Source organism: Cyprinus carpio, chromosome B23 (assembly GCF_018340385.1).
Source record: "Cyprinus carpio isolate SPL01 chromosome B23, ASM1834038v1, whole genome shotgun sequence".
Lineage (NCBI taxonomy): Eukaryota > Metazoa > Chordata > Actinopteri > Cypriniformes > Cyprinidae > Cyprinus > Cyprinus carpio.
This window is the reverse complement of record NC_056619.1, coordinates 16,299,155-16,311,040: the sequence shown is the minus strand read 5'-3', so window position 1 is coordinate 16,311,040 and position 11,886 is coordinate 16,299,155. Positions and strand designations below refer to the sequence as shown.

Sequence of the window (11,886 nt, the reverse complement as noted above, 5' to 3'; positions counted from 1 at the left end):
TTAGTATTAACAATGCCGCTCTTCTAAGTACTTTAGTACTTATACTGTTTCCGTTCAAATCAAATCGTAAAAACACATAGAAAAATGTATCCTTGTGTCGCGGCTGACACAGAATAGAGTACCCACTTTGCGTTCAGCGAATATTCCCCCAAAATGGCGCTACGGTGATGCGGAGAAACACAGAGGAGGCAAATTGTTGAATAAAGTAATTATTTTTGTTTTCTTCCCGTACAACAAATTTTCTTGTCACTTCATAATGTTACATAATGTTAATGATGGCAGATGGACTATGCTGACGATGTCTTTAATACTTTTCTGGACCTTGACAGTGTAATTTACCTGGCAGTCAATGGGACAGTCACAAGCCTCCCAGTTTTCATCCAAAATCAGTTGTATTAAAAATAAAAAAAAAAATATTAAATATAATAAACACAATGATTCTGTTTATTTGGGGTGGAGTAACCCTTTAAGGTTGCCCACATGCTGTTTAGTAAGAATGAATTATAAAATATGGAATATAATGAACACACTGATTCTGTTTAATGCCTTATGCTGTCTAAAGTCATTGTAAACTACAGTAGAAAAATAACACCTGCAAAAGTGAAATAAAATCGACCCATATCTACTTTCCTTCATGATCACTGACTCCATGGGGGTTAAATTAATCATTTATAGCCCCCCTTGTGACCTGTTTTTTTTTGTGTAATGTATATTGTAAAATGTTACTAACACTGTTTTTTTTTCTCTTTATAATGTGTGGAACATATGATCAAATGTCATATTTGACAATCTCACCTTCCCTGTTTCTTTTTCAGGAAATAACTAAAGTAAGGAACAAAATATAAAGTCTTGGACATAATTTCTCAAAAGACCATTCTTGTAAGTACATGGATATGTGAGGCAAAGATGGGTGGAGTGCAGGAGGTGAATGAAGGGAGGTCAGAAATGAGGTCAAAGCTGACAACAGAGATGCTGTTGGAGGACAGTCCGGGAGGAGCCCACCTGCTTAAAAAGAGAAAGAATTTCAGGAGAGAAAGATGATGATGTTGTGTAGACACTAACTGTGCCCCTGAATTGACGGTCAAATTTAGGGGTGTAGATATTCTCACTAGCGCAATCATTGAGTAAGACTGGGTAAGTTTATTTTTTATTCTATATCTACTACAATGACATAACTTTCTGAGTGTATTCAATATTAAAAAAAAAAAAATTTTTTTTAAAAAAAAAAGACAGTTAATATAGTTTTTTTTTTCAGTAAACTTTTAGCAGTAGATTAAAGTCACTAATGATTTCTATATATATATATATATATTTTTTTTATTTATTTTTTTTTATATTTAGAAAAGAAAAAACTTTATATATCTCCTATTTGACTCTATTAAATAGTCACAAGAATGAGCATCAAGGTATGCCATTTCTTTTGCATGCTGGTCAAATATTATATTATTGCATTTTATATATTATATAATTACATTACATTTATTACATTTTATATATTATATTATATTACATGCTAATTGAAATGTTTACTAATATGTCATTTTTCTTGACAAGGTATTTGTAACCTGGGTGGTTATTGTTACAAGTAAGTTTGATTAAAAAGGAAGCTGTTAAAACCATTTAATACTGACATTTGTATTTGAGAAAAAAAATATGCTAACACCCCTTGTCTGTCATAACTTGTAGATACAATTATCTCACCTTCCACTCAGAGTAGGTCTGATTTTCTTCTTTAAAATAAAAAATAATTAATTTAAATCTTCAAAAGATTTAAAAGTCATATGACACGCTAAAAGGCCCTCGTGTCGTCACCCTTAAAACCTGTCCTTTTCTGTGTGTGTATTTTTAGGTTGTATAACTCAGTGGTTTGACCATGATGACCCCAGTGATGAAAAGGGAGACAGTGAGCTCTTGGCTGACCTTCTCAATATATATCCAGGACAAATATGTCCAAATCCAATCGATATAGATGTAGAGCCAGTCTCCGGCATACCATCAAATAAAACCTTCTTTTACATTGTGTGAGTTTATCAAAATCAATAGTTACAAAATCATTATTATTTTGAGCCATATAACAAAGATTATATTGCACAGCCATTCATATGTAAAGGTTATTCTTTTCTTTTTTTTTCAGGAGATATAATTCAACAACTGGGTTTGAGTGCATAAATTCAAACCAAAGAGGAGTATGTGATGATTATAAGGTGCGCTTCACCTGCCCAGAGGAATGATGTTCAAGTAAGTGTCAATATTAAATTGTCTAAAATACCTGTTCACCTTCCATTATAAAAAGTTGTAAGAACTGTAGGTATGATTTGCAAAAATATCATGTAAAATAATATCAAAGCTCAAAAATAATTCAGATGTCATTTTTCCTTTCTAAAACAGAAATCAGTGTGATGATCTCTTGTTGGTTTTGGATAAAATGATGATATTTACTAAGTTGATTTTCCTCTGTTAGCATGTAGGACACCCTGGTTTGACCAAGGTAATCCAAGTAAAATAGGAGACTCTGAGACTCTGTCATCAATCATGTTGACATACCCACTACAGGTATGTGCTCAGCCCATTGCTATTGAGGTCGCAACCACTAGTGGGATCCCTGTACTGCCGGATGCACGTTTTCCAATGTAAGACAAACAATTTCATATGTTCCATTTTATTTTTATTTTCAAATGAAATGAAAAATGGTATAGATACATTGTTAATCTAAAGACAATGTGCCTATTCCACCAAACATGTTTGCATTACTTCAATGCATAGAATATCTGTTGCAGATCGCTTTCAGTTTAGCCCTTGCATCTCCAACCATTTCTGTACTTGAGTGAAAATACTGAAATATGGAGTTTAGGAGCTGAAGAGAATGCATGCCCATTGCCTGTTTACACATTTACATTCACAGAAATATAAATTTAACATTTAAAGTAGACAGCAGTTATAATACTTGCCTTTATGTCTGTGCTTTATTTTAAACACTCACTTTTGCTTTTACAATTGCCCATTCATTTTCCCTGAATTGAAAGAGCATCTTAGCCCATCTGTTCAGTATCTTAAAAATATGTTTCATAGAGCAGAATATTAAACCGGAGCTTTAAGAGCAGTCATGCAATAAACTCAACATATTAACAACACAATCCTACATACAAAAATCAGACAATTCTACATACAAAACACTAAAATTCCTATCATATTATAAGATGCTTTTTTTGTAAATAATGTTAGATGTATTCCTTTTTTGCAGATATGATCCAACACAGGGCTTTACTTGTGTAAATCCACCATGGATTGGATTGTGGTGGTGGAAGTGGTGGTGTCAGGACTACAAAGTTCGTTTCACATGTCCAAGAAGTTTTTGCCAACCAAGTATGTATATTTATTTCATCTAATTAATAGTTTGTTATATGAATTTTTTTTTTTTGTCATAACAGTTTTCTCTACATTTTATTCCTCAGAGTGTGTAACAAGGTGGTATGATTCTGACGACCCTGATACAAATCGAGGCAATTTTGAATTTTTGTCTACCATTCTCAATAAGTACCCTGGAGAAATATGTCGAAATCCAATCGCAATAGAGGCTCAGACCGTCTCTGGGGATCCTGTGTATCAAACTGGAAATAACATTCAACTGTGAGTCTATCGAGTTGCAACAGTACTGAGTATGTGAAGAAACAAAAAAATGGTCTTAACAGGTTTTTTAAATGATGTTCTTAAATTATTTCATCTTTTCTGAAGGTATATTTCAGCATATGGGTTTTCTTGCACAAATGTAAAACCAGGATTTTGTGCTGATTATAAGGTGCGCTTCACCTGCCCAGATGAATGGTGTTCAAGTGAGTGACATTTGTAAAAAAAAGTAATATTATTAAAATACATTTATTTCAAACTAAGTATAGTTCAAATTTATTAACATATTTACTGACATATTGTTTGAGACTTACTGATAAAAAATTTTTATTAAACTTTATTTGTAGTACTTTTTATGCACATTTCTTAATATTAGACCTAAAATGGGTTTTAATATCACTATTGAAGTGTTGCATGATCTTTGAAAATTATCAGTCTTTAAATGCAAGATATTTAAAGTCTGCCTAAAGTATACTTGCAATAGTTCCACTTTTGCACAATCAAAATTGTGACCCTGGACCACAAAAGCAATCATAAGTTGCACAGGTATACATTTGTAGCAATATTCAAAAATACATTGTATGGGTCAAAATTATCTTTTTTTTATGCCAAAAATCATTAGATTAGGATATTAAGTAAAGATCATGTTCCATGAATATATTTTGTAAATTTCCTACCATAAATATATCAAAATGTAATTTTTGATTAGTAATATGCATTGCTAAGGACTTCATTTAGACAACTTTAAAAGCGATTTTCTCAAAACTTAGATTTGTTTTGCACCGTTAGAGTCTAGATTTTCAAATACTTGTATTTTAGCCAAATATTTTTTATTTATCTTATTTATTCAGCTTTCAGATGATGTATAAATCTCAATTTCAAAATATTGACCCATATGGTTTTGTGGTCCAGGGTCACAAATATACTTCAGTAAATCTTTAGTTGGACTTCAGCACCACTTGTGCACAATTAAAGTGCATTAAGTACAAAATTAGCTGTTCCAATTTAGCAGACTTGAAGCACACCAGTTTATTATACTGAAATTACAATTGCAGGGTATTTTTATAAGTTCACGAGCAAATGTATTTGTGGTATACTTGGCATGAAATTTCAAATATATTTAAGTATTTTTATTTTTCACTACGGTTACCAAATAACTGATCAGCAGTTTACAATATCATTAAATTCTCTAAAATGCTTGTTTACCTTCCATTATAAAAACTTGTAAGAACTGTAGGTGTGATTTGCAAAAATGTCATGCAAAATAATATCAAAGCTCTAAAATAATTCAGATGTAAGACTAGTATCTAGATCTTTTACTAGATCTTTTGTTGGTTTTGGATAAGATGATGGTATTTATCAAGTTGGTTTTGCTCTGTTAGCATGTAGGACACCCTGGTTTGACCAAGATGATCCAGATAAAGAAGGAGACTGGGAGACTCTGTCATCAATCCTGTTGAAATACCCACTACAGGTCTGTGCTCAGCCCATCGCTATTGAGGTCGTAACCACCAGTGGGATCCTTGTACAGCCGAATGGAAATTTTCCAATGTACGGCAAACAATTTCATATGATCCATTTTAAACTTCCTTCAAATAAAATAAATAATGATATGGATACATTGTTAATCTAAAGACAATGTGCCTATTCCACCAAACATGTTTGCATTACTTCTATGCATAGAATATCTGTTGCAGATCGCTTTCAGTTTAGCCCTTGCATCTCCAACCATTTCTGTACTTGAGTGAAAATACTGAAATATGGAGTTTAGGAGCTGAAGAGAATGCATGCCCATTGCCTGTTTACACATTTACATTCACAGAAATAATGTTAGAAGATGTACTCTTTTTCTGCAGATATGATCCAACACAGGGCTTTGCTTGTGTAAATCAACCACTACAAAGATGGTGTTGGTGGAGTTGGTGGTGTAAGGACTACAAGGTCCGTTTCACATGTCCAAGGAGTTTTTGCCAACCAAGTATGTATATTCATTTGATCCACAGTTATATGATTTTTGTTGTTGTTGTTGTTGTTGTTTTGACATAACGATTTTCTCTGTATGGTATTCCATCAGAGTGTGTAACAAGGTGGTTTGATTTTGACGACCCTACAAGAGGAGGCGATTTCGAACTCTTGACGACCCTTCAACAAAATTACCCTGGAGAAATATGTCCCAATCCAATCGGAATACAGGCTCAGACCGTCTCTGGAATGCCAGCGTATCAAACTGGAAATTACATTCAAATGTCAGTCTATTAAGTTGTAACACTGAGTATGTCAAGAAACAAACTTTGTGTACTTTTTTTTTTTTTTTTTAATGATGTTCTTAAATTATTTTGTATTTTCTGAAGATCTATTTCAGCATCTGGGTTTTTTTGCAAATATGTAAAACCAGGATTTTGTGCTGATTATAAGGTGCGCTTCACCTGCCCAGATGAATGGTGTTCAAGTGAGTGACATTTGCACACTAAAACAGATCCAGCAACAGTTTACAAATCATTAAATTGTCTAAATTGCTTGTTCACCTTAAATTATATAAAGGTATATGTTAAAAGGTATAATGTATGATAATATATATATTATTTTAAAAAACTTAAAAAAAAAGAAAAAATTAAAAAGAGAGTAAAAAATAAAGATAATAAAATTAAAAAAGATTTTGAAGAGTGTAACTAAAACAGATCATAAAATTTAAATTTGTAAAACTGTCTTAACCTAGATATCGGGTAATTCTTCTACAAAAAAAAAAAAAATTGTGATATTGGTCTGACATTTTAATCTTAAATGAGAAGATTTTACCCAGTTGGTTTTCCTCTATTAGAATGTAGGACGCCCTGGCTTGACCGAGATGACCCCAGTGGAGTAGGAGACTATGAGACGCTGTCGTTACTCCTGATAAGATACCCACTGCAGGTCTGCCCTAAGCCCATCGCCATAGAGGTCACAACCATTAGTGGGACCCCTGCACTGCCACCTGGAAACATTTTTGTAGTGTACGGTATCATATATTCTCCATTTAAATGTCTCCAATTAAAATAGACTATGCTGTTATTTAATGCGATGTCAAATAGACATGAAAAGCTTAATCATTGCTTGTTCTGGATCTTCTTCAGGCACACCTATGCAAAATCTTTTGCACAAAACTGCTTATGAATTCCATTTTATAAATACAGTTAATATATTTGTTATTTTTTGTAGATATGACCCGTTACAAGGCTTTGAGTGTAAGAATGGGGCCTGTGAAGACTACAGGGTCCGCTTCACATGTCCATTAAGTTTCTGCAACACAAGTATGTATCACAATTCTAAGTATTCAACTTCCCTGTGTAGTATGAATTTATTTTGTTAGTATTATACTTTTTTTTGGTCATTTTTTAATTTGAATTATTTTTTTTTCTCTGTGCTGTATTAATCAGCATGTGTAACCATGTGGTTTGATTCCGACGACCCTAAAACAAATGGAAGCGACTCTGAACTCTTGTCTAACCTTCTCACTATGTACCCTGGAGAAATATGTACTAATCCAATTGGAATAGAGGCTAAGACTGTCTCTGGTCAGGAAGCGTATAAAACTGGAGACATCTTTCTAGTGTAAGTCTATCAAATCTATTTTATTGCTTTACAGGGCACATGCTTCTGAAAGCATTTTGTAGAGAAACCAAAAATTAACTCAAAATTATTATTTTTTTCTGTGTTTGTATAGGTATAATACAGTTTCTGGGTTTGCGTGTGTAAATGCAGGCCAGACAGGAGGAGGGGTTTGTGATGATTATAAAGTGCGATTCTCATGCCCAGAGACATTTTGCTCAAGTGAGTGACATTTACACAACAAATACTACTGCTGATGAAGGAAAGTGGACTGAAGACAAAGCGATTCTATAGTGAAATGCCAAATTAATTTATATTTATGTTACAATAACATACCATTGTGTTAACATGTCATGTATGACAAAATGTCCTTGGTTATCTTGATTCACATTTCACACTGCTCGTAATTTGGGTTAACAGTTATTCCTGGGTATTTGTACACTGACATTTCAAACTATATATTGCCCAAACTGGGCACATTTCCCATGCCATTGGTCAAAAGTCTTCTGATTAGTCAGTTTAACCGTGTACGTAAAATATGCAGTGATAATACACATTACCCAAATCAAAATTTTCAGCCTGGAGAAGACCCAGTCGGGTCGAAACGTTGCCTTTTTATTAAATATGGGAGTTAAAAGCAGTGTCGTATATCACTTCACAATTCACTATTTTCCTTAACCCTCAACAAGCCAGAATGTGCAAACAACAAACAATTAAGCAAACAAGAAAAAAACAATTAATGTTCTTATGTGCACATTTGTGTTGTTAGTGTCATCATTTGGACAAACGCAGCATGCGATCTGTTTACATAAAGCCATAGCATTGTGCATCCTCATGTTATATATTGGCAATGGTAATAGCAAGTTTTTCCTGAAAAGGCTTTTTGGATTCTAAAGCTAAGTATAAATAAAATTAACATGTCACAATTTGACAATTTTCCCCTTAAAATATTGAATAGCATGCAATGCATGATGTTTCTGCAATTGTCTAAAGCATAGATATCTATACGTAGATGCCACATTCAACTACTCCAGACACGTTAATGCAGCCACCAAACCCCCAAAGAAATGGGATAACCTTTCACAAATGAGAATTGTATCCCAAAGTTCCTGAAGATGTGGGTGAACAGTTCAGCGGTTTCTAGGGCGGTTGGTAATCCTGGTAGAGGAATTAACTTGCAGGCTTTTGAGAAACGATCCACTGCCACTAGGATGCGTTGTGTGTGTTACCATCGGAATCAGGTAGGTCAGTTACAAAATTTATCCCCATGTGTGACCAGGGCCGACGAGGATTGGGTAGGGGCATGAGCTTGCCCACCAGAAGGTGATGAGGGGTTGATGACATGGCACAGACTGAGCAACTGTGAACTTACCGGTTGACATCACAGGACATACTGGGCCACCAGTACTGAGCTTGGAGGAGCGAGAGGGTCCATTGGCTTCCTGGATGTCCAGAGCCTGGTACATTATACACTGAGCACAGAAGGGACTGCCTTTGTGACCTGGGAATGAATGTTCTCCATTCTGGGCCTCCAAGCAGAGCAGGTTCGGCCTGAGTGGCAACTCTGATGTCTTCATCGATGTTCCAGAGGATGGGGCTTACAATGAGGGCTGGCGGGGCTCGTTACAGTTTTGGTTTCCTGGGCGGTAGGTAATGATGAAATTAAACCGGGTGAAAAATAGAGCCCAGCGGGCCTGCCAGGGATTGAGTCTCTTGGCATCACGGAGATATTGGAGATTTTTGTGGTCAGTGATGAAGGTGAAAGGATTGTTGGCTCCCTCCAGCCATTGCCGCCACTCTTCTAGGGGGTAGTTTTATGGCCATTAGCTCCCTGTTACCGATATCATAGTTCTGCTCCACTAGGGTTAGTTTCTTGGAATAGTATGTGCAAGGCTGGAGGCGTGGAGGCTCACCAAATTGCTGTGAAAGCATGGCTCTGACTCCAGTGGTGGAGGTGGAGGAGATTGGGATCGGGATGATGAAGGATGTGAGTCGTGCTAAATGCTTTGAGTTTCTCAAAGACTTTATGGGCACTGGAGTTCCAGGACAGGGACGTGGGCTTTCCTTGGAGCATGGTGGTCAACGGGGCTGTATGCAGATTGAAATCCTTGATGAAGCGCCAATAGAAATCGGCAAATCCAAAGAACCTCTGAAGTTCCTTTACAGACTGGGGAATGGGCCACTCTGTGATGGCTGTCACCTTCCACTGGTCCATCTGAATTCCCTCCTGGATGATGATGTAGCCGAGAAACTGCACCGTGGGGTGGTGGAACTCGCACTCCTCTAGCTTGAGGTACAGATGGTGTTGACGGAGCTTCTGAAGGACCTGCTTAATGTGGTGGTGATGGTTGGCCAGGTTCCGGGAGTAGATGAAGATATCATCGATGTTAACGATCAAGAGGAACTCACGGAACACTCGTTCATAAATCCCTGGAAGATGGATGGGGCATTGGCAAGGCCATACGCCATAACAAGGTACTCATAGTGGCCGGATGGGGTAATGAAGGTCGTTTTCCATTCATCGTCTTCCCGGATGCAAATGAGGTTATATGCACTTCGCAGGTCCAACTTGGAGAAGATACGTGCCCCATGGAGCTCCTCAAGAGTGGCTTGGACCAGGGGAAGTGAATAAGGGAGTTTGACTGTCTGGGAGTTCAGAGCTCTATAATCAATACAGGGCTGCAAGCCCCCGTCCTTCTTAACCATGAAGAAGAAACTCAAGGCCGCTGGTGAGCTGGACGGCCAGATAAATCCCTGGTTAAGAGCCTCCTTGATGTATTCCTCCATGGCCTTACACTCTGGGATGGACAGCGGGTAAGCTCTACCCTTGAGGAGTTTATCTCCAGGCAGCAGATCGATAGCTGCCTGGTTATTGGAGAGGAGTTACACTTTTCTCATTACATCCAACTCAAATAGAAAATACATGCACATGCAATAAATAATCCAGTGACAAACTCTGTGGTGAGGGTGGCTTTGTAGCTGGCTTGATTAGTGAATACATACGCAGGCTAATAGTATACAAGTGAGTGGGAACAGGTGCCTGTGATGATGGAGGTGGCTGTGACCGTGATGATTCCCTGACAGTTACATATTTACGCAGGTTTATTTTTTATAAATCCCGATATGTGCGTGGAAAATTTCTATGCCCATTTTGTGCATGCACAACGTTTATAAATGAGACCCCAGAACTGTTTGATTATGAATAGAATAGAGAAATTAATGCAGGTTTGTAACAACTTGTGGGTAAGTAAATAATGACAGAATTTTTATTTTGGGGTGAACTCCTCTTTTTAATGATAAAAATCTGCTGAAGTCTATTGCAGATATAGATATTCATACATAAAAATAATAACTACGGTTGCAGATATTCAGCTTGCTTTTTAATTGCTCACGGACTGGCTTTGATGGCACCAATGTGGCGGACCGCTTATGTATAGCAGCCCATAGAAACATTTGTTTATGTGGCATCTATGTATTCATATCTATGCTCCAAACAATGGTAAATGTGTTTGCATCTTAGAAGGTACCTATAATACTGAGTGAGTGAACAAATGCATAAATAAATGAATTAAATAAATACTAACACTTTACAATAAGGTTGGGTGTCTGTTGCTGTGAATCTAGCTGTAACATTTGAACACTTTTCACACTCTGCACTGTACACCGAATTATTGCCCTCCAAAGCAGGGTCTCATGACCCCAGGTAAAAAGCAAGTATCTAAATTTACAAGTGTGAAACTTTTCTCTACCTGGGGTTAAAATTGCAGATTTAAAAGCTCTGGTGGGATATTCATAATATTTGACGTTATATGACTTTTACATATGTCCTGCATTAGCTTGTAGGACATCTTGGTTTGACAGAGATGACCCTGATAATCCAGGAGATCGTGAGATCTGGAAAGACATTCAGACATCACCATATGTCTGTACGTCACGTGTCACATATCTGCCCATTGCTATTGAGGTGGTGACAACCGTTAGTGGGAGCCCTGCACTGCTGACTGGAAACCTTTTTCAAGAGTATGACTAAAAATATTATAAATAAATAAATAAATTTCCTATGTAATTTTGTAATGATTAACAGCCATCTTCTCTCATTCTGCAGATTTGATCCACATGAGGGCTTTGAATGTGTGAATGATCAGCAGGATGAGGGGGTCTGTCAGGACTACAAAGTCCGCTACACATGTCCGAAAATATTCTGCGAGATGGTAGATTACTCAAACCACACAATTGATTATCGAACCTTTAATGGCAGAAATTAAGCTTTGGTGAAACTACGTTTTCAATTTAAGTTTAGAGAGCCATGTTTGATTAAATGAACAAAAAATAAATAAATAAATAATAATAATAAAAAAAAAACATTAAAGATTTGCATTTATCTTTCCCTGTCTCAGCTTTTATTGTTGTTAGTCATGTTGTGTGGTGCAATTCTTTGTAAGAATGTTGGCAGAAACTGTTTATGGTGATCCCTGCATATCAGCAAACTTGTGCACATTTTACTTGTTAATTTATAATGTCTAATATTTAAATATATATTGTCAACCATGCTGCTGTTTTCTCAAAAATTATAGCATTATAAGCATGAAAGTTAGGCTATTAGCTAATTCATGTAAAAAAAAAGGCACTTTAAATTAATTCAATAACATATTGTGACTAGGCAAGTTCATAGGTCTT

At 36.2% G+C, this 11,886-nt stretch overlaps 1 protein-coding gene and 3 long non-coding RNA genes across 5 annotated transcripts; all 4 read left to right on the top strand.

Moving 5' to 3' along the window:
• The first annotated feature begins 1,686 nt into the window (after positions 1-1,686).
• On the top strand, positions 1,687-2,621 carry LOC122142036. Of its 2 annotated transcripts, XR_006158294.1 has the most exons (4): positions 1,687-1,713; positions 1,850-2,021; positions 2,135-2,238; positions 2,462-2,621. It is a non-coding gene; the product is annotated as an uncharacterized LOC122142036 (long non-coding RNA). The 2 variants fall into 2 exon arrangements; XR_006158293.1 differs by lacking the exon at positions 1,687-1,713 and having other exon boundaries at positions 1,734-2,021.
• A 620-nt stretch (positions 2,622-3,241) lies between these two features.
• Positions 3,242-5,167, top strand: LOC122142037. Its single transcript, XR_006158295.1, has 4 exons — positions 3,242-3,363; positions 3,453-3,627; positions 3,733-3,830; positions 5,007-5,167. It is a non-coding gene; the product is annotated as an uncharacterized LOC122142037 (long non-coding RNA).
• A 317-nt stretch (positions 5,168-5,484) lies between these two features.
• Positions 5,485-6,073, top strand: LOC109095053. Its single transcript, XR_006158296.1, has 3 exons — positions 5,485-5,602; positions 5,699-5,870; positions 5,976-6,073. It is a non-coding gene; the product is annotated as an uncharacterized LOC109095053 (long non-coding RNA).
• A 240-nt stretch (positions 6,074-6,313) lies between these two features.
• On the top strand, positions 6,314-11,474 carry LOC122142030. Its single transcript, XM_042751372.1, has 6 exons — positions 6,314-6,614; positions 6,820-6,911; positions 7,038-7,212; positions 7,325-7,431; positions 11,046-11,229; positions 11,315-11,474. Exons 1-6 carry the CDS (start codon positions 6,406-6,408, stop codon positions 11,472-11,474), a joined length of 927 nt encoding a protein of 308 aa, XP_042607306.1. The 5' UTR covers positions 6,314-6,405.
• The last annotated feature ends 412 nt before the right edge of the window (positions 11,475-11,886 follow it).

Bases quoted from the DNA above. Each gene is read 5' to 3' on its own strand.
- LOC122142030 (XM_042751372.1), top strand. From the start codon at position 6,406: ATGAGAAGATTTTACCCAGTTGGTTTTCCTCTATTAGAATGTAGGACG. The intron at 6,615-6,819 runs GTACGGTATCAT...TATTTTTTGTAG, and splicing joins CCTGGAAACATTTTTGTAGT to ATATGACCCGTTACAAGGCT. The intron at 7,432-11,045 runs GTGAGTGACATT...GTCCTGCATTAG, and splicing joins CCCAGAGACATTTTGCTCAA to CTTGTAGGACATCTTGGTTT.